This window comes from Vombatus ursinus, unplaced genomic scaffold (assembly GCF_900497805.2).
Source record: "Vombatus ursinus unplaced genomic scaffold, bare-nosed wombat genome assembly UNPS02005659.1, whole genome shotgun sequence".
Lineage (NCBI taxonomy): Eukaryota > Metazoa > Chordata > Mammalia > Diprotodontia > Vombatidae > Vombatus > Vombatus ursinus.
Genome location: NW_020945437.1, coordinates 3,519,585 through 3,542,739, shown reverse-complemented (window position 1 = coordinate 3,542,739; position 23,155 = coordinate 3,519,585). Strand labels below are relative to the sequence as shown.

General features: G+C 37.5%; 1 protein-coding gene across 1 annotated transcript in view; it reads right to left on the bottom strand.

Moving 5' to 3' along the window:
• Positions 1-17,441, bottom strand: part of ESD (esterase D) — a 34,810-nt gene extending 17,369 nt beyond the window's left edge. Inside the window, exons 1-5 of the mRNA XM_027848349.1 lie at positions 17,363-17,441; positions 11,617-11,685; positions 7,100-7,177; positions 5,099-5,187; positions 1,056-1,154 (exon numbers count right to left, since the gene is read on the bottom strand). Coding sequence (XP_027704150.1) covers positions 1,056-1,154; positions 5,099-5,187; positions 7,100-7,167 — 256 coding nt within the window. The 5' untranslated portion in view covers positions 7,168-7,177; positions 11,617-11,685; positions 17,363-17,441. The remainder of the gene's footprint in view (positions 1-1,055; positions 1,155-5,098; positions 5,188-7,099; positions 7,178-11,616; positions 11,686-17,362) is intronic.
• Positions 17,442-23,155: the final 5,714 nt, after the last annotated feature.

Here is a 23,155-nt window from a genome sequence, read left to right as displayed (position 1 = left end):
ATAAAGTTAATCAGGAAAGAACTGATAAAACAAACAGTGCTTTAGAAGGTTTTTGACAAAACAGAAGGAGAAGGATTTGGAGTTTTAAGATGAGTACGAGAAAGTATTATCAGTAAGAAAAGTTAGAATAGGCAATTAACAGAAGTTAAATGCCTAATGGTATCCTTTAATAGCTACAATTAGTCCAATCCACTCTCTAACAGTAAAATACTACACAAAGAATGGATATATATAGGTTAAAAATAATAACCAACAAAAAAAAAAAAAACAAAAAACAAAAAACCCCAACCCAACAACAAACCCACAGTACCATCCTAGTTTTTACATGTTTTCCTGAACTCTCACTGGCTAACAGTAAAGGGCTCTACTTCAAAGAGACTGCCACAAGGAAACAATTTATAGATGTAAGCTACTTTAAATATATTAAATGATATCAAGTCCTTGAAAGATTATCACTGTTAGCTCTGAAAAATAATACGATTATACAAATCTCAAATAACAGGGGTTTTCTCCCTGATTTCAATACAGATCTTACTAGGAAGAAAAAAGAAAATTAGTAAGATCTTATTTAACTGTTGCTAATTAGGATTCCTTCCAGCATCTTAAATACTGCCACTCTTTGCTTCTTATGCACTCCTTCAGATTCTTGAAGATGCTTTTCTACTTTCCACATGGCTATTCCTTTAAAGATATAAGCATTCTTTTCTTATCTCATGTCAATATCTCCCCCTATTATTTACAGTGAAAAGGTTTTATGCTCATAAAATATTAATTATTCTGTCTCATACCATACTTGTGTGTTTATCTTCCCTACTTACCAGACTACAAACTTGTTGAGGGGAGAGACTAAAAATTGTTATCTGATTTATCTTGCATTACTCATAGCGCCTAGAACAGACCTTTGCACAGAGTGAACAGGGGCTCAATAAATATTTGTTGAATTGAACTAAAAAACAGAATAGGCAGGCCACTCTTTGTATGTTAGGACAAATAAAAATTTAGCCCCAAATATGCAGATGATGTTACACAGAGAATCTCTGCCACAAAATACTTACGCGGACTAGTGTCTGGTGCAACGACAATGAGGCCATGTTCTGCTGCAGCTTGGTGATAACCAGCTTTTGTGATAAAATTTTGTTCTGTGCAAGTTAAACCTGAAGAACAAAAAAAAAAGATGTCATTAAACATTATGTTATGTGTTCAAAGTTTTTACTTTCCTACAACTATAGCAAATTTACCCAAACCAGCAGTCATTTAAGGCAGGGGTTCTTAACCATTTTGGTGTCATGGCCCCTCAGGCAGGCTGGTGAAGCCTATATTCTCAGAATAATATTTTAATAAGGCTACAAAGGAAACTAATTATACTGAAATTTAATTATCAATTTTTTTTAAACAAATTCATGAACCCCAGATTAAAAAATCCAGGTTTAAGACTACCAGTAATTCTGTGCTATGCAACTTAAAAGACCTGGCTCTCCTTCATTTAATATTTATAGCCATACGTACCTCAACTTCTCGGGGATCTCTAGATTTTGGTGTTGGAACTGCCCCTACCAATAAAAGTCACAACTTAACAAGCAGATGTCTTAGTGAGCGTGTGAGGTTCAGAAGGCTATGAATTGTCCACAGTCATAGGGTTAGCAAGTGTTAGAGGCAGGATTTGAACCCAGTTCTTCCTGAGTCAAAGCAGCACAACCTGATCTTACCACTAAATATAGACAACTCACTGAGAAAGGAAAAGTGTTGGTGGGAGCATTTTGCCTTCTCTAAAGTGAGACCTAGCTCCATTCACTGGTATTCTTCTATCATTATGTAGTATGATTATCCCTATTCCATATTATTGTGATTAGTATGTGATTACAGTATGATTATCCCTATTCCACATTATTGTGATAAGGGATAAAAGTAACTTTAACTAATGTAACTCTAGGAGTCTAACACTATGGATAAGGCAGCACTGAGCTGGGATTGGATACTTTGCTTCAAAGTAAACCAGTCCCAGCCATTTATATTACTACCCCACAATTAGCAATGTCAAAGTATTGCTAAGTCTAATAATTTACATAACAACTGAGTGTGGATCAACTTGTTAACACCCTATGAGGAAGCATTCCAAATATCTGAGTGGAATCATTATACACATAAAAACTATTGTAGGCACAGATCTTAGGTATAAGTTGAAGTCCCTAATTACATACTATATCACTTCTCTATGAATCTCTCAGAGATACATAGAAACCCTCTGGAGATAGCTGCATAGACAACTGGCAATAAAGCAGCATCTGTCTATCAGAAATAAAATAGGCTCTCTAGTAGGATTTCAGATGGTCTTTTCCCTTTGGAACACAATGGGAAATGTGGAGTCCCTTGAGCTGGGAAAAATAAAGTTCATTATGATGAATTTAGAATGATAATTCCTTGAGGGAGAAGATACTATGGTATGTATTATGTGGGGAATCATAGAACTACTGACCTGAAAAGAACCTTCCAGATCCATCTAGTCCAACACCATCATTTGACAAATGAAAAAACTGAGGTTCAGAGAGGTTAAATGAGTTACCTAAATCAATATAATTAGCTAGTGGCAGAGTAAGATTAAAACTCAAGAGTGAGCAGCAGTTTTTCCTGAATAAAGTCAGTATTTCTGAGTCTTACTCTCTCATGAGAATAATGGTACCTGTTAACTCCACTCTGAAAATCTACTCATGTAACCATAACTGACTTTACTTTTGGGCTAATTTTTGATGTCACCGTATATAACCGTGTTCTGAGGGGCCCATACCTAAGAGCCGTATGTCATCTGTTAACCTTTAGGCTTGTACATTGTTTTAATCAAACTAAATTTCATCATGTTAGCATTTTGCCTGTCTTCCCTGTGAGAATATCCTCCACTGGATTACTAAAGCAGATACACTAATGTGCTGTAAGAATTTTTCACAAGTGCCCTGGATTTCGATTCTGTTTCACGAATCCAGTTGCTAATGACTAACTATACTCTAGGATCTCAATGCTGAAGACTGTTCCGACATCTGATGTAAACAAATAAGTAACGGTCTGGATCTTATATCCATAAAAAAACTTGATGGCATTCTTAGACAGGTTTTAATTTTGGTCAAGAATATGATATTTTGTTATTGTCATGAACTGCTTATATACAATACAGTAACTTTTTAAATGAGGTTTGTTATCCTCTAAATTAAAAATATATCACTTTGGCAGCTCTTGTTAGAATTTAAATAAAAATAGAATGGGAGGAAATTGCAACATTTTGTACTTTAGTTTAACATAATTTCAGTCAATCATTCACATAAAATTTTTTTTTAGCAATGCACTTCTAGGAAAGTCCAAAATGTTGACATACCCACAGAAATACTTTCTTAATGAGATTGAAATCAGATTTTTACCTAATTTTTAATGTCATCTATATGATTTCGGAAAAACTGCCATTTTGCATCTAGTTTCTGGTGAGAAATAAAAAAACAAAGCCTTCTGATGTCAATATTGATCAAGATTAATAAAAAATTAAAAGGAAATGTTATGGCATGGCATGGCCCTATAAGAATAGTATCAGGAGCAATGAAACTCAGAATTAACTGAGACTATAAAGTCAGCCAAGAGGAATTTTTAAAATAGTCATATTGGGGGGAAAAAAGGGGGCATGGAGGAGGACTAGTGTTGTTGCTCAGAGTAGAAGAAAGAAGAACTACACAACTTTTATTTTACATTTAATTTACACTGCCAAGGGGAAGGATCTATGGAGTAGAAAGGACATAACTAAATTATTAGTAGGAAGTTTAAACCCAAAATAGGCAAGGATATAATAAGAATCTACCTACTTTGATTTAATGAGTTCAAGTCACTACGGTACTAAAAGAACTGGTAGATATGACTACTGGGCTTCTATCCTTAATCTTAGAAAGATCATGTTCCAATTTTCAAAAAAAGAGAAACTATAGGCCAATAAGTTTGACTTTGATTCCTGGCAAAAATCTAGAACATAATATTAAAGAATGGCTTGGGAACATCTTTCTTTTCTAGAAAGCCATGATCTCTTAGCTCCAGGAAGAATGGGACAAAGCAAATTAAGCTCAAGTACTTTTTGGAAAAGGATACTAAATTAAAGGATTAGGAGATTGCTGAAGATATAGTGTAAACAGACTTCATCAAAGGATCTGACCGTATCAATCTATCCTTACGGACAAGACAGAGAGATGTACAAGGGGGCGCAGATGAATGGTCATGTCCAAAGAATAAGTCAGTATCAACTTGGAGGGGGATTGCCAGTGGAATGTTTCAAGGATACATGTTCTTAACCCTCTGCCATGTTCACCACTTTTATCAATGATGGATAAAGATAGTGAAGAAGCTTCTTACACATACAGATGATAAAAAAGCTGAGGATACCTAACACATTGGATGACATAGTAAAGATTTTAAAAGATGTTACCAGGCTAAAATGATGGGCTAGAAACCTCTGAGAACATTCTACAATAGAGCTACCCAAAAATGGAATTGGTTTTCTGGGAAGATCATGGGGGCAACCTTCACTAGAATTCTTAAAGTAGAGACTGGATGACCACTGGTTGTTGGATGATATTGGAGGATGTTCAAGAAATCAGGATCACATATAAGTGATACTACATGGCCTTTGAGGTCTTCTCAACTCTGAGCTTCTGAAATTTGTATGAGTTTTCTAGAAGAATCTGCCAAGTAATTGTAGGAATGGTTCTCCCATTTTTCACTAATAGATTTTTAAAAACATTGTCAAGAAGTTATTTTTCTATATTAGGTACTTTGAGTTCTACTCTCATTTAATATTTTCTTCTTGATTAGGGAAGTCTTTATACTATAAAACTGCCTGAAGAAGTAGAAATTAAATAACTAACTTTTCAAAGCTCTTTTCATCAGAGACGCTACTATACTTTGTCTTATTATTTGGATAAATTGGAAAAAATGAGCAGCAAGGAAGTTAATGTTCAAAGCTGAAAAGTTTAAAACTGTGCCTTGACTAAGGGATCTAAAAAGAGTAAGGTTACTTCTTGAAGGTAAAAGTTTTGAATTGCCACCAAACAATACCAAAAATTCCAAATATACTCACCAGACAGCCAGTAAAGTACAGGACATTTTCCAGTTTCTGCCTTTGGTGGTAAGTAGATTCCAAATTTCATTTTGCATTTTAGTTCCACACTGTTTCAATCAAATATATTTAATTAATTTTTCTTTCTGGACAAATCTCAAATCATACAAGAAAAGAACACGAACACTGAGGCTAACCATTGTGAGCGCCCTCTTGATCTATATCCTCCTCCTCTATTTCAGTCTTCAGAAGAGGTAAGCCTTCTCCTTGCCAGGGCTGACTTCTACTTGTGTCCTTGATTCTTTCTTGAGACAGCTTGACCCACAGCTCTTCCTACCCCTTCTCTCTAACATTCAATTTTTATCTACTAGCTCCTTCTCCATCTATGAAAATGCCTAGGTTTTCTCCAGCCTCTACTTAACCCTGCCATCCCCTTAAGCTATTGTCTTATAAGTATCCTCTTCCCTCTCAAACTTCTCAAAAGAGATATCGACACTCACTTGCTTCCTCCACTTTCTCAGTATCCACTCACTTATAAACTCCTTACAATCTACCATCTGACTCCATTAATATAAAGAAATCGCTTTCAAAGGTTACTAGTGATCTCTAAACTGATCAATATAAAAAAACTTTTCAGTCCTAATCTTAATTGACTTCTTAGGAACTTCTGATGTGATGACCATTCAATCTTCTTGTATACTCTTTCCTCCCTTGACTCCCTCTATACTGTTCCTACTTGGTTCCCCTACCTTTCTAATTGCTCCTTTTCAGTCTCTTTTTTTGGGCTATCACCCATCTCCCACCTAGTGAGCACAGATATCTCTCTAGGTTCTGCCCTAGGCCCTTCTATCTTCTCTTTATATGCTCTCCCCCTCAGAAATTTCATTGTCTTTTATGGTTCAATTATCATCTCTAGATGGATGATTTCAAATCCACATATCCACCCTAACCTCTTTCCTGAACTTCCAAATGAATGCTAGAAATCTGGATGCCTGCCCTACTGGCATCTCAAATTCAACATATCCAAACTGGAACTTATTTTCCTTAGAATAGTCTCTCCTCAAAAACTGTTTTTTGAGCACCAACATTCTCCCATTTATCCAGACTCCTAACAATGTCATTCTAGACTTCTTCCTCCCCCTTATTTCTCCCCATATCCAATCACTTCACAAGTCCTATTACTTCTACCTCTAGCCCTCATATTGTCCCCTTCTCATTTACAGAGCCACCATTTTGTTTGGTCAGGCTCTAATCATCTCTTTCTTGGATTATTACCTTTCTAACTGCAGTCTCTGTTTCTCTGGATCCTCCATAAATCTGCCAAAATAATCTTTAAAAGCGCATGACCATGAGGAAGTCACAGCCTCTCGGAGCTTGAATTTCCTCATTTATAAAATGGATATTAATTACTATTACTATAACATATAACTTGCAGATTTGTTGTGAGGAAAACCTTTTGCAAAACTTAAAGTACTACATGGATGTGAGATGTCAGCCCCATGTACAAAAACCTTCCTCATTACTTCTAAGATAAAAGCACTTCAGCATCTCTCACTCCAGCCTACCTTATCTGCCTTATTTTTCTTTACTCTCCTTCACTCATACTATATTCCAAACTGGACCATCCTGTTTCTAAAACTCATTCACATGCCCTAGATTTAGAATGAAAGGGACCTTAAGAGATCATCTGGTCCAATCTCCTCCCCCTTTCCAGTAGGCATGTGACCAAGCCATCCTCCAAGTCTAGAAAACACTCTCCCTGCTCACCTCCACGACTCAGACTCTTATTTTCCCTTTATGCTTTCTTCAGGTACTATTTCTTCTGGGAAGCCTTCCATAGCCTTCCCTTCACTCTCCTCACCCAGTTATTACTTTCTCCTTCCTCATGTTACTTTGTATTTAATTACTGGTATTCTTGCTGTATCATACCTCTCCCCCCAAAATCTAAGTCAAATAAAAAATAGGCTCAAGCACACTTAAAATCGTATTTGACACTGATACAGAGAACATTTAATAAGTTACCTGTCATGCTCATAAACTTTCTGAAATCCCTCAAAGCACTTGTTGCTGGAAATCTGTTTCAAGGCCATAGTTTCTTTGCTATGAATAAAAAGAAGTTAACATAAACTTTGTTAGTTTCTAGATAATAAGCTTTTGAAGATACAAACATATTTTCTCAGTCATATGCTTAAATAAATGCTTGAAACATAACTATTTTCAAAATCACTGACTTAGACACAAAGATTAGCACAAAGAAATGGCACTGAAAAAAGTAATGCTTTTTTTTTTGCCACTTCAAATTAAAGCACTTGGGGATGTCATTGCTAAAACATGCTAATCTATTATTTTAGTCTTTGTTGCCATTGTTTTAAGGCAATTGCCAATAGTCAAAGTGCCAATCAAATAAAGCTGAGATATCAAAGACATTGATTAACTGGCTATTGAATAACTGAAAATGGATGGTGATGTGATAACCAAATCGAAATTATAATACCCTTATTAATTGGATTTTGTGAAGAAAAAGTGTTGCATAAGTTTATGAAGCAATTTTCTACTTGAAGATAGTGATAAATAAATTTTTAAAAATCAACCACTCCAAGTTGCCTTTCATTTTCTTTCTACGGAAATAAATGGAAGCTAACTTGCAAATGTCCTTAGAATGGTGGGAAGATTTAAAAAAAAACCCAAACCTAGTTTTGAGAGTCCTGGCTCTGTAATTTTCTAGATGTGTACTAGAAGTAAATTTCTCAACATCTCTGAGCCTTACACTTTTTATAAAACAGTGATGACAGTACTTTCATAGCTTCCCTCATAGAGAAAGTGTGAGGAACAAATGAGATCATTCATATAAGGTACTTTCTAACTGGAAAGTGAGGAACTGGGACATGAGTTAGCATTCATAGAGGTTGACAGGGTGGGTTTTTTGTTTGTTTGGGGTTTTTTTTTTTGGTGCATACCCAACAATAATTCAACATAAGGGCATTCATTTTTTACATGTTACATCCATATAAGAGGCAAAAAATAATTCTTATTAAAAACTATGATCAGAAAAAATATCTTAATAGAGAGTACTCATTGCCACCACATCTGGTGAAGAAAGATCAGTCCTCATTAGGAAAAGAATAAAATGACTACTTTGGAATACTGTAGTTAATGCCTTTGTCAGACATCACAGATAGAAAAATTGAGATTTAGTGGATGAATGAAAATGGGGAGGTAACAGTGCACCTATGCTCCAACATATCATGCAATACCAGAGGCAGATGGGTGAGGTGGAACGAATTCTGGGTAGGTATGAAGAGACCTAGGATCAAACTCGAGTTCTACAACACATTACCTGTGTGACATTAGACATGGCTCTTCATCTCCCTGAGTCTCAATTTTTTCCTCTTTACAATGAAAGAGATACATTCAATATTAAATGTCACTTGCAATCCTAACACTTCTTGAATCTATGTCTTACTGTCCTGCCTGAAGCCTTTCAACTAGTATATTTCTGAAAATAATTTTCTTTTCAATCTTTATTATTCAATTAATTTTTTTAGCATCTGCTTATAGACACTGAATTTCAAAAACACCTTTTTCTAATAGTCTAGTGCTCATGAACTGTGTTTGCATTAAAACATGTAAGCACCTTGAAGCTATGGACTAGTTTTTGTTGTGTCTTTACATCCCCAGCACCAAGCAATGTCCCAAACATAGGTAATTTATAAGGCTAATTGAGTTGAATTGAAAGAGTACTTCAAACAATATTAAAGCAGCAAAAGCTACAGAAAATAAGTGAACCACTATTTCTCAAGTTATCTCACTTCAAAAATGTACAATGTTGTCAGTATGATTAGTTATGAGTTGGGGAAAAGCAATCTCATTTTCAAAAAATATAGATAAATGACCAATCTTGAAACTCACACTTTAAAATGTCTTTGAACATGTCTATGTCCCAAAGTTATTGCCTTTATTCAAGTAATTAATTGACACAATTTTCAATATTTCATTTTATATTAAGGAAAACTAGGTCATCACTCAAACTCTCTTTAGGAAAAGATATTCAATCTAAGATTGGAAGGATTTTTAGATAGTGATGGCATTTCCATTAAAGTTTAAATATGAAATATCTCTATGCACAAAGAAATTATACTCAAATCATATTCTCCTGTTTCTCTGCCTAAAAATGATAACCTTTTATATTGTATATAAAGTCACTTCTTTATTTTTAAAAATTTTAATGATCAACCTTTTGTTTTTTACATCAAATTTCTTTTTTACATTTATTATTTATTTTTAACCTCTTATTTTTTTTTAATTTTGAGTTCCAAATTCTATTCTTCCATCTCATCCTCCCCTACCCACTGGAAAGGCAAGAAATGTGACATCAATTATACAAGTAAAATTATGCAAGACAAATTTCCATATCAGACATTTTGCAAAAAACAAAACAAAACAAAACAATTATGCTTCAATCTGTATTCAGACTCTATTAGTTCTTCCTCTGGATGTGGATAGCATTTTCCATCATGAGTCCTTTGGAAGTGTCTTGGATCATTGTATTGATCAAAATAGCTAAGTCATTTACAGTTGATAATCCATACAGTTGATAAGTCCATATAAGTGCTTCCTTTTTCTTTGACCTCTTTAGGATACAAACCCAATAGTGGTATTGCTGGGTTAAAGGATACGCACAGTTTTAGAGCCCTTTGGGCATAATTCCAAATTCCTCTCTAGAATGGTTGAATCAGTTCACAACTCCACCAACAGTGCATTAGTATCCCATATTCCCTGCAACATTTGTCATTTTCCTTTTCTGTCATATTAACCTATCTCATAGGTTATGAGGAGGTACCTCAGAGTTGTTTTAATCTGTATTTCTCTAATCAATAGTGTTTTAGAGTATTTTTTATATAATTATAGATAGCTTTGATTTCTTCTTCTGAAAACTGCCTGTTTCTATCCTTTGATCATTTATCAACTGGGGAATAGCTTTTATTTTTATAAATTTCACTCAGTTCCCTATATATCTGAGAAATGAGGTCTTTAACAGAGAAACTTGCTGTAAATTTTTTTCCCATTTCCTGCTTTCCTTCTAATCTTGGCTGCACTGGTTTTGTCTGTGTAAAACTTTTTAACTTTAATGTAATCCAAACTTTACTATGATCCTCTATGATCCTCTCTATTTCTTGTTCAACCATAAATTCTTTTCTTATTCATTGATCTGACAGATAAGATATTCCATGCTCCCCTATTTTGTATATATCACCCTTTATGTCTAAATCATGTACCCATTTTGACCTTATCTTGTACACCAATAGTTTCCAAATATATTCCCAATCCTAAATGGAACCTTTCCATTTAACAAAGAAAAATTAACCTACATAAGTGGTCTCAGAGAAGGTTAGATCCTTAAAGGCGGAGACCATGTCATTTTGTATCCCCAGGACTTAGCACAGTATCTGGCACGTGGTACAGCACTTAATAAATGCTCATTGATTGACTGATGGGTCTATCTTTTTAACAAACTCATAAAAAATGACCTCACACTTCCAAAAGGAGGTACAACTCAATGATAAATAAGATTATTTCGCAAAGAAATAGGAAATAAAAATAGTTCATTATTTCACTGGAAAACCTTGCTTTTCAATGTCTACTGCCATTCCAGTCATAGTTTTGGAGTTTCTGAAGTGATCAAATGTAGGAAAACTTTATAATCAGCTTGCCATTTTTTCCCCACACACGGTACACTGATTTGCTTTTCAATTACTTAAATAAATTTGCACCAGAGTGGCCTTTTTCTTTGCTCATACAGTTCTTCTTAGTGTCAATCTGAAATCAAAATAAATGCTTTATACTTAGCTATGGGAAAAAAAGCAAATATCAAGGCTTAAGAGCACAATGCCTTTTCAGGTTATTTTAAAAACTACCTTACTTTCAATTCGAGAAACATGTACCTCATGTCTATTCTATGCAAGGTAATGTGCTAGAAGTTGAAATTCTTTTTCTAAATATTTTTTGAAACTAGCCTTAAAATTAAGAGAACGGGTCCTAACACAAGAAATACCTAAAGCTGTACTGTGAAAGAAATATTTTTTCAGGGGCGCTAGGTGGCGCAGTGGATAGAGCACCGGCCCTGAAGTCAGGAGTACCTGAGTTCAAATCTGTCCTCAGACCAAACACTTGACACTTACTAGCTGTGTGACCCTGGGCAAATCACTTAACCCCAACTGCCTAAGCAAAAAAAAAAATATGTATATATATATATATGTATATATATATTTTTCAGCAACAATATTATATGTGAATATATAGTCATTTTCAGTGTCAGTTATTAGATTTGTAAACTGAATTGCAGTGTGAAATGTTCATTGGAATACTTGAACTTAGGGGCAGCTAGGTGGCACAGTGGACAGAGCACTGGCCCTGAAGTCATGAGGACCTGAGTTCAATTCCAGCCTCAGACCAAACACTTGATACTTACTAGCTGTGTGACCCTGGGCAAGTCACTTAACTCCAATTGCCTTTAAAAAAAAAAACATACTTGAACTTACCTATTCAGTTGCTACTGTTTTCCCACTCAATGACACAAGGTGACCGACAGAAGGTGTATGATCCTGCCACTGAAACACAAAAGAATTTCCATAATGGAAAATATTCATGATAATAAAAAAAGATACACCTTTGTAATACACATATTGTACATGTTAAACAGACATATCTGACTATAGGACAGATGGGCAAAGTAGAATGAGTGATGGACTTGGAGTTAATGCACCTGGATTCAAATGTTATTTCAAATACTTACTAGCTATATAATTATTGGCAAATCACTTAACCTTTCTGAGCCCCATTTTCCTCATCTGTAAATGGGAGTAAGATTTGCATTACTTCCTTCACAGGGTTGTTCTAAGGAAAGTGTTTCACAAAACTTAAGGTGTAATATAAATGTTGAATTATTACTGTCGTTCTTATTTCAGAGCAGGCTTTCATTCTACAAGTATTGAACTGAATCATGTACTTAATGGCTTTACATGCTGATCAACCTGAAGGCAGATGTATTAGCAGCATTACACAAGTCCTAATCCATAGTTTGTCTCTCATCTCAACTTCTGACCTGTACTCAGTTTGGGGTCAGGTGTTGTGCCAATAGGGCTTGACACCAGGTAAAACATCCTTGATTGTGTAGATGATAACTTGGAAAACAAGTCTTTTAGATGATACAAGTTTTAAATATGGAAAGTAAGAAACAAAAAGAGGAATTAAGTCTGAATGCTTAGGTTAAGTCTTGCAGGTCTTTCAAGAAAAATAATCTGAAGTATTGTAGACACTAAATTAAAACTAGATATAGTTTACAGAACATACAGTGTTTCTGTGTGTATCTCTTACAGAAAAGTATAAATTCTGTTGGCTAAATTTATGCAATTCTTTTAAGAATTATATTAATGACTCTAAATGGCTTATTCCTCGCATACTTTTCCTTGCTGTTATTCATTTAGTTATTGCAGCTTTGTAAGCTAACACTAGACAATTGGAAGCTACATGCAATTTTTCTATCTGCCTTGCTTTCATTCTGACCAGAAGATAAGGGCAAAGTCTATTAAAATTCACAAACCTTCTACGTAAGTTTCGGCCAGTATATTTTATATCAAACAATATTCTCCATTTCACCTTGACAGGAGAAGATATAAGGGCAGTAACACATGTCATTTTGACTGCACTGTTTTTTTTTTAATTTTTGCAATCCTGATCCAAAAGGAAAGATGGGCAAGCAATGCTCTTCACAAAAAAAAAAAAAAACCATGAAAACTTTCTTCCCAATGAAGTATCAACCCTAGCTGTACACACGTTCATATGTGACTACGTTTGGTTCACAGACCAAAGATCTGATGGACTATGGGGTTTGTTTGAAGATCACTCAACATTTCAGCATAATTAAAAATCACTCCATCTAACTGGTTAAATACAAAGACAAAACAAAAGCAAAAAAACCCCAAAACCCTAAGTTAAGAGTAAATATGCAAGCTGCAGTTTCACAAATCAAAACTGTACAAGTTTATTTTTTAGAGTATGTTGGATTTTCCTACTGGGATAAAAACATCAAAATTTGGGGTAGTCTTCATCTGATAACTTTTACAATATCAAAAATTGGATGTGGGGCAGGTGGTGATTTTTCCTTTCTGCTTCAGTACAGCAATTATCCTGGGAGGAAGGAATCAAGCATTTACTAAGCTAGTATCTATATAATACCTCTGTGCCAGGCACTGTGCTAAGCATTTTACAAATATCATCTCATCTGATCCTCACAACAACTCTTCCAGGTAGGTGCTAATATCATCCCCATTTTACAGTTGAGGAAACAGAAACTGATAAAGTGTCCAGGGTCACACAGCTATTATGTGTCTGAAGCTACATTTGAACACATCTTCTTGACTTTAGGCCTAGCACTCTATTCTCTGGACCATCTAGCTGCCCAGCTATTACCTAGTTAGCATGGCTCTAAAAGACCACCACTTTGCTGCCCTCTTGCTTTAATCATTCACATTCATGCATACACACACACACACACACACAGTCTCTCTCTCTCTCTCTCTCTCTTTCTCTCCCCCCCCCCAAAGTTCAAGGTCAACATCACCACCTTTATTCTTCTGTACCATCTCTTTTTTCCCATCAAGTAGTACTCCCATGTTACTTACTCATTTTTCCTTTTTTTTTTTGCCTTTGCAAAAAGCATTCTCTTCAGAATGTTCTTCACCAATCTGTTTACTACTCTTTAAAATTTAGTTCATGAGCTACCTCCCCCTCAAAACTTTCCATTATGATTCTACTCTAGCTCTGTCTTCAGAACAATACATCCCTTCTCATCCCTCCTGACCTCTTCCCCAAACTTTTAATGTCATATCTCCAGCTGCCCACCAGATATTTCCACCAAAATACCACTTTAAAAAAAACCCAACATATATGAAATCAAACTCCTGATCTTCTTTCAAATCACCTCTCCCTCCAGGCTTCCCTATTTCTGTCAAAGGTATTAGTATTTTCATAGCACCTAGGCTGGAAATTTAAGTCATCTTTGACTCTTTCCTTCCTCGACCTCCATAGCTAAGAAATCATTAAGTCCTATCAATTCTTTCTTTCAAGTCTCAGTGCCATTTCTAGGCCTCCATCTCACGCCTAGCTACTGCAACACCCTCCTAACTAACAACTCCTAACCTAACCTAACTTCTACCCTTTTCCAATCCACCCTGCACAAAGCAGCCTAATTTCTCTCAAAGAAGACTTACATTACAACCTTGCTCAAAAGCTTTCAATCTTTCCCCCAAAACCTGGCTCCAATCTAACTATAAAATGATGGGGTGGTTCTCTATAATCATGTATAGATTTATCCTGAACAACAACAACTCTCCCTTGCCCTTTAAGGTCCTCTTTCCTCCTTTTACCTCCAAAGCTGTTCCCAAAAGTCCTATTTCCTCACCAATCACTCACCCTTCAAGCTATGCCTTAACCACCTTAAGGCTGTATTATGCAATGGCATCTTCTCAGTCCTCATCTTTCCTGCCCTCTAGGCAGTATTTGGTACTATTCAGCATGCCTTCCTTGGTTTCTGGGACACAGGTATACTGTTCCTCCTATATCTCTGATCACTTCACCCCTAACTCTTTTGCTGATTCTTCATCCTCCTTCGACTCTCTAAATAAAGGTGTTCCACAAAGTTTTCTTCCTCATATTTCTTCCCTTTCCTCATGATCTCAGCCATTCCTGTGGCTTCAGTTATGTAGATGACCCCTCAACTTTATTTTCATCCCATCTGTCCTAAGCACTACTCTTAGATTTCCAAATGTCTGACAGGTATTTCTAACTGGACATCACACCCTTCTATAGCTCAGACCAATATCCCCCAAATCATTCTCCCAAACACTCCCAAGCACCCAGGCTCAAAACCCTCTCCTGTCATAACAAATCAATCACCAAATTTTGCTAATTCTTCCTTCAAAAATGTCTCTCATATCTGCCATTACTGCCCCTACCACACTAATTCAAGTCTTTTACCAGCTCACATTTGACACAGCTTCTTAATCTGTCTCAGACTTATTTCTTGAACTTCCCATGAATGGTTCACAACCTGCTGGAGTCATCTTCCTCCAGAATGGCTTTGATAAAGAGAATACCGCATTGGTACAGCAGAAAAAACATTGGTTCTGAAATCCTATGCTGCTTTCTTCTCTGGAAAGTGAAGGAGATTAACCTAGATCAGCGGTGTCAAACTCAAATAGAAACAGAGGCCACTAAAACACACGTAAGGATCCCTGCAGTTGCACTGACATCTCTGGACAAGATAACCTGTGTGGTTCCTTACAGCTGTAGAGCTATGATCTCATAAAATAGACTTGGCTTCTAGTCTCAGCCTTGCCACTAGCTAGCTTTGTGACTTTGGGCCAGTCACTTGATCACTGTAGTCTTTAGTTTCCTGGTAGAGTGAACAGAGGAAAGTACTGTATGCTAATACCCTTCCAAAACTGTGATGCCCTAAAATGAACACAATTCTACAAATAGTCTAACCAGGTTGAGTGTAACAGGACTATTTGCTTCCCAGTTCTAGACAATATGCTGTCTGAATTATTCAAGTTTCATAAGATCATTGATTTCAAGTTGGAAGGACCTTAGGGATCATTTCCAACATCCTCATTTGACAAAGGTAGAAAATTGGGGCTCAAAAAGTGCCAAGATTTAAAGGGAGTTCCTCTGATTCTAAATACAAGGCTCTTTCCATTGCTTCTCCATTTACGTATCTCACTTTTAAGTTAAAAGCTGCAATAAATAGGTTGGTCTCCTCCCCACAAATCTTTCCTCATTCTAATCCATCCTCTTCAAGGCTATCAAAGCAATATTCCAAAAGCACAGATTTGACCATGTCACTCCACCTGTTTCCCATTCAATAAACTCCAGTGACTCCCTATTACCTCCAGCATCAAATATAAAATCCTGTTTGGCTTTTAAAGACCTTCACTGGTCATCTTCTACCTTTTCATTTTTCTTGCACCTAACTCCCTTCCACATTCTCTCTAATGCTGTGACATTGGCTTCCCAGATGTTCCTGGAACAAGACACCCCATTTCTTGATTCTTTTCACTTGTTTTCCCCATGCCTATAATTCCCTTCTCACCTCTGCTTCGTGGCTTCCTTCGGATCCCAGCTAAACCACCCCCTCTTCTGCAAGAAGCCTTTCCTAACTCCCCTCCAAGCTTAGTGCATTCCCTTCGTTATTATCTCCCTTTTATGTGGCATAAATCTTGTTTGTACATCGTTGTTTTCATGTTGTCTCCCTCAACAGGCTGTGGGCTCACTGAGGGCAGGTACTTTTAAAAAAAAACCCAGCCAACTTTTTCTTTTAATTCCCTGGGATGAATACAGTGCACCTGGCACAGAGTGGGCACTCAATCAACGCTTGTGGACTGACCACAACCCTCCGGCGGAAATCTCCAACGTTTTCATTTCGTTTCTTAAATGATGATGGCACTTCGAACAAAACCAAGGCAGCTCCTACCCTCGGACATTACGCTAAAGAGGGCAGGGTACGGCTCCCGAAGGTCGTTACGGAGCCAACGCGCTGCTGCCCCTTGCGCGGATCTCGGCCTCCTAACGCGGGCATCAGCTCGGGGTTTATCCGCAGGCACTAAGGCCAGTTTCCGTGTGGCTTCCTAGCCGCGGTGACTCCGTGCACTTTGCAGATCAGGTAAACGCAGCTTTGAGACATGCGACACGTGTTCCCGCCCCCTCTGCCCCCCCCCACACTAAGTGCCAGGGCTGGACGCCGAGGCTCAAAGCTTCTTTGCCCCCCACAGCTGCGGGTCTCAACCTGAGGGCCTTGAACTTGTTTTTAAAATACTTAAGTGATTGTATTTCGATATTTCGATAGAATAGTCTCCACTTGTAACCTCAGCACTTTATTTTATGCATTAAAACCAAAAGGTGAAAAGGGCCCTCTAAGGTGCCGGGGGGGAAGGGGGTCCCCAAGATAGGAGGTTGAGTCCGTACGAAGGGGCAGGGGCGGGAGTGGCCATTATCTCCTCCCTCCCTACGGACCAAGATTCACCCCAGGCGGCCGCCGGGCAGGGCCCCGGGCCTCCCTACACCGGGGAGGATTTCCGGGGTGAGCTCCGCGCGAGCCGGCGGGGCCTGGGAAGGTCGGGCCCAGAGCCCGGGGCCTAGAGCCCACGGCGCGCCCCGGCCCGGCCCGGCGGGAGAGGATGACGGCCCCGCGGGAGAGGATGACGGCCCCGCGGGTAGAGCCAAACTTACCTAGGTCAGTGTAGGCGGCGGTGGAGGCAGGCGGGGAGGGGCGGGGAGAGAGACGGAGGAAGGGGAGGGGCCGCAGCTCAGCCGCCCGCCCCGCCCCCACTTCCCGTCTTCTTTTCTTGCCCTTCCCGGCTGCCTCCGGGCCCTGCTGTCCTCCTTCGCCCTTCCCTCCCTCTCTTCTCCCTCCCTCCCCCTCCCCCTTTCTTTCTCTTCCTCCTCCTTTTTTCTCCCTCCCTCCTCCCTTCCTTCTCTCTCTCCGTCCTCCCTTCCCCTCCTCCCTCCTCCTCCTCCCCTTTCTTTTCCTCCTCCTTTTTTTCGCTCCACCTTCCCACTCTCTCTCCCTCTCCTTTTGGAGGTCGGGAAGGAGAATTCCAAGCTATGTCTGAAGAGCTGACTCCTTTCCCACCAAGGGTCATTTGCACACTGAGTGAACAGCATTTATCTAAGCTAATGGAATTCAGAGAAGTTACATAAATGAGAATTTACTAGATAATACCTGGTGTGAACCAGCTCTCCTACTTTGTTGTTTCAGTCCTGTCTGATTCTCTGTGACTCCCATTTTGGGGTTTTCTTGGCAAAGATACTGGAGTGGTTTGGCATTTCCTTCTCCAGCACATTTTATTGATGAGGAAACTGAGGCAAACAGGGTGAAGTGACTTGCGCAGGGTCACACAGCTAGTAAGTGGTCTGAGGCCGGATTTGAATTCAGGAAGATGAGTCTGTTTACACTTCTCTACCTTGCTGCGCACTCTCCTAGGAGAGAGATATGTCAGTTCAATTTAGAAAAAGAAAATCCTCAGTCTCACCCAAGGAAAAATTCCCTCAAATCACTAAGGAGGGATAGAGAACATGGGAACGGGGACATGCTCTTCTACGTGTTAGCTTCTTTCTGGAGTCTCTCCTTCCAGGGACCTCTTCCAGAAGAGAGCCTGGAGCTGCATGCCCTCTGTGGAAGCTAGTACTAAAATCTCTCCTTTACCAAGCCCTCTCAACAACTCAACCCCTGGGCATGGTCAAGTAATCGTTCTTTACCTAAGAGGAAGGTGCTTTAGCCCTGAGTTGCAAAGTTTGTTTGTTTGTTTGTTTTCAGTAAGATGATGATTGCCCCAAGTCACACTTGGGAGATAATCCCTCCATCAGTTCTACTTATGTGTATGACCTTGGGGCAAGTCACTTAGGGCCTTAAATTTTGAGCTGGAAGGGACCATTGCTTGTTTAAAGGACAATTTCCTTATATGTATTGTTGAGCTAATGTCAATAAACCAGCATAAGGCAGAGACAGGAAAACTTCAGCTTATTTGTTCAACGTTGAGACATACTCCACCAGTACTTGATGGACATAAGTGTTTCTTTAATCTGACTAATATTTATACCATTCTACCATTCAGGTAATGCTTCTTTACATGGGTCAAAGAGGTTGCTTATTACAAAGCAATTTAGTTATATAGATTACAGGTTGTTGTGAAGATTAAATGAGATAAGCTATATAAATGCTAGCTATTATTATTTTTACTACTACTACCACCACTACTCCTCCTCCTTCTCCTCCTCCTCCTCCTCGTACTACAACCACTACCACCACCACCACCACCACTACTACTACTTTACAAATATCTATGGATAAAATTTATTAAACATCAATTGATCACTCTAGTTTTGTCAAGTGAGAAAAAACGTAAGGGTGGAAAGTGGTAATCTTTGTGCTCAGACCTCTCATTGTATTTTTGAACCAGCCTAAGGGCATGCTTTCTAATAACTTGTTTTATGAAAAATGAGTGTCCCTAGCAGAATTACAGGACTCATGGCTTCAATTTCACTTAATACATGTATAGTAAACTTAACCTCGCTTGCTGCCTTCCTCCTCTGTTCTCTCCAATCATCTTGAAACTCTCCAGGCAAGTCTTTTTTCTATGCTTGTGATTCTATTTCTGTTTAGAAATCTGTTGCCACTAGTTCATGGAGTGCCTTCCTATTCCTATTTTTCATATCTGTAACCTAGTATTCTACTCACATTTTTAAAGCTATCTTTCTCCTTTCCGTCATGATTTTAGTCAGAATATTTCGAATCCCCCCCCCCCCCCCATCTCTCTAACTTCAAAACACACACAGTGGTTCTACTCGGGTATTCAGCCTTGCTCAATAGCCACAGTTCTCACTGAAGACTTTTATATAATTTCCTGCATTACAGATGATGGCATTTAGGGGAGACAACGTGAATGAAAATGCATTTATTAACTGCAGAGAGTTATATTAATGAGGTATCTTTGCCTATGTACTGACATGCATAGTTGGATCAGATTAAGCAGAAAATTTGGTGTGGCTAATTCACTACTCATGTAGCAGAGCCCTGAGAACAATAGCTCTTTTACTTGAACGGTGTTAAGGCAAGCCTCTGCAGAAAAGGAGTCACCTAATATTTGGGTTTTTAGCCCCAACCATGTTCAAGTAAACTTGGCTCGAGACTCACTTCTCAGTTTTGTCAATGCTCTGGATTACCTTTTAGCAATTAATTATTGTCCAAGATTTAATTTGTAATCCCAAAATGAGGAAATGAAGTTTTCCTTTAAGGCATTAAATTATGTCAAACAAATTGGAGAAATCCAGTAGAATGCTGACTGTCCCAGTAATTTATAAATGATAGCTGCAGAGGCAGGAGATATATCAAATGCAAATACTGTGCCTACTGGTTCCAAACAATGGTGTGTTCCTGCAGCAAAATTTTTATCATTTACTTTTTTTTAATATTTAAGTTGCCCTCAAAATTGTGACTCAAGCATTAACATTGTATTTAGGTTGAATAAAAGTTTGTTCAAAATGCTGCACATTGACAGTAAAAGCATAGTATTTATTTATTTATTTAAGATTTTCTATATATAATTATGAAAAGCAGCAGGTCTTGATGAGAGGTCCAGATAAAGAGTTGATCCTACCATCTTCTTCTATGTAGTCATCTTGATATCCTTAGCAAGTAGCCTCTGGGTATCTCCATATTATCTGTCTGTCTATCTATCTATCTATCTCTATCCATCTATCCATCTATCTAGCTATCTCTATTTAAGGTTTTGATTTTGGAAGGAAATAGATGTCTATATAAATGGTGGTAAAGGACAGGAAGTGATTTTCTTTTTTTTCCTTGTTCCTTTTTAATTTATAGAGTAAAACAAGTATTTCCATAACAAAATACAATAAAAAAGATGATTGCAAATGAAACTACAAATCTATTATGTATAACTTGCTATTCTTTTTAAATATATAATAAAGTTATCATATAATTTTTTTCTTTTTTTCCCTCCCCCTTGTCCTGCCCTGGAGATAGCTACAGTTAGACACACACTATATATATTTATATGTATGTGTATATATGTGTATGTATGTATATATGTATATATGTAAAATTATTCTATACATCTATTTATCAGTTCTTTCTCTGAGTGAAGATAGCATCTTTCTTTATATGTCCTTTTATAGTTAGTTTGTATATTTATAGTAGTCAAAATGACTCATGCACTCAAAGTCATTAAGATAATATTGCTATTACTGTATACGTTTTCTTGGTTCTGCTAATTTCACTCTTCATTATTTCATGCAAGTCTTTCCATGACTTTCTAAGATCAGTGAGCTCATCATTTCTTATAGCACAATAGTAATCCATCACAATCATATACTACAACTTGTTCAGCCATTCCCCAGTTGATGGGCATCCCTGCAATTTCCAGGTCTTTGCCGTCATAAAGAGAGCTGCTATAAACATTTTAGAACATATAGGTTTTTTTCTTTTTCCACTAATCATCTTTACAAATAGACCTAATAGTGGTACTGCTGAATCAAAGGGTATAGGCAGTTTAATAACTCTTTGGGCATAATTCCAGATTGCTCTTCAAAATGGTTGGATCAGTTCACAGTTCTACCAACAATGAATTAGTGTCCCAATTTTCCCACATTCCCTCCAACATTTATCACTTTCCCCTTAAGTCATTTTAGCCAATCTGGTATAAAATGATTTCTTAAAGTTGTTTTAATTTGCATTTCTCTAATCGATAATGATTTAGAGCATTTTTTCATATGACTATAAATTGTTTTGAGGAATTGATTTTCTGACTCAGTTTAAAATACTAGTGATAGGCTCTTGACAAGGGACAAGAATGTATCTTTTAAAAATATAATATAATATAATATATTTTGCTTTTATACTGAATAAATTTCTCCAAAGAATTTTTTAAGGAAAAAAGGAAGAAGAGAAACAATAAGTAAAACCATCAATACATCAAAAATAATCACCTCAAAATATATGCGATGTTCTACACTAATGGTCCTTTAATCATGCAAAACCACATATTATGGAGAAACACATGTTATAGCATAGAAATAATAATGATACCTAGTATTTATAAAATAAACAGAGAAGAGGGTGGAAATAATTTTTATGGTCTCCAATATCTGTATACCAATGTACAGGATATGCATAATAGATCAAACGAATTAAATTTTTTAACATGAGGTGGTGAATACCAGCTAAAAACTTCCAAAAGGCCTTAGTAAATGAGACTTAGAACCAGAATTTGAAGAGTATATTAACATCAGTCAGGAACTACAAATAAAAATAGCAAAACATTTAACAAATAAAGAACAATAAAGTAACAAAGAAAAATCAAGTAGTATAATCGTTCTTAGCTACCCAATCATTTTCCTCCAAGATTCCCATGACAATAGGGAAGGGAATCTTCTCCCAGAGAACTCATGCTGTTAAGTGAGAAAAGGTTAGATCAAAGCTGCAGTGTCTCTCCCAGATCCATCTCCCAGCAATCATCTGTGCCTCTGAGTTTCTTGTCCCCACCTCTTGCAGCTTCCGTGGTTGGGTTCCAGAGGTTATCTTAATGCTGCACCCCTCTTAACTTCCATAGCTTCTGTTCAATTCTGTCTACAACTCAGTTTCTATAGCTGTTGTTCCCCTCTGCCTCCAAAGCAGATCTTCGATACTTTTCACCAAGCTTCTGCTGCTATCTGCAGATGCTATCATCAGCTACTGTCCATCTTCTTCAGGTGTTATTGCCCTTTTGGGGGGAAGTTGAGTCAGGTTAACAAGGCTTACGGGAGTATCAATACATTTTAAACTTCCTTGTTAGTCAAGTTAATAGTACCAAGCTAGCACATAAAAGAACTCTTTGGTCAAGACCCATCCTCCTTGTCCCCTCCCACACCACCACCAACCAAAGCTCTCCAGTCCTTACTTCCAGTAGAGTAAGGAAAGAATAAGTTTCATTCATATCTTTCATGACTCAGTGTGTGAACTATCCCTCCCCCCATCCCACCCCCTTCCCTACCAACTATGCTCTATAATTCTCTACTGAGTCTTCTTGAGGGTAGAGATAAACTGGTATATTACTTTTCATTGATCCTTTTAAATTCCCATTGTGTCACCTGGAAACTAGCTCATGAGCTTTGGAGTTTTCCTTGAAACTCTTGAAAGTCTCAAGGAGACATTTATTTTAGCATTACTGAAAGGAGATGGGTTGCACTGGGACCTTTGCTTTGCATTCTTGTTGTCACAGCAAAAAGTACCAGTCTCCTTTACATTTGTAAGAAGCAGATTTAATAGAAGAAGCAGTAGGAAGGGTGGGAGGAATAACACAGTATGTTCTAGTAGACATATTTCTGAATGGAAATCCATGAACCTGAGGACAGAAGCCTAATGGAGAGCATTTAGGTGAGAGAAACAAGGAAGATATAGTTGTTTGACATAGATGATATCTTCTTAATTTCACCTCTGTCTTGTTTAGTTAAATCTTATTTTGTTGT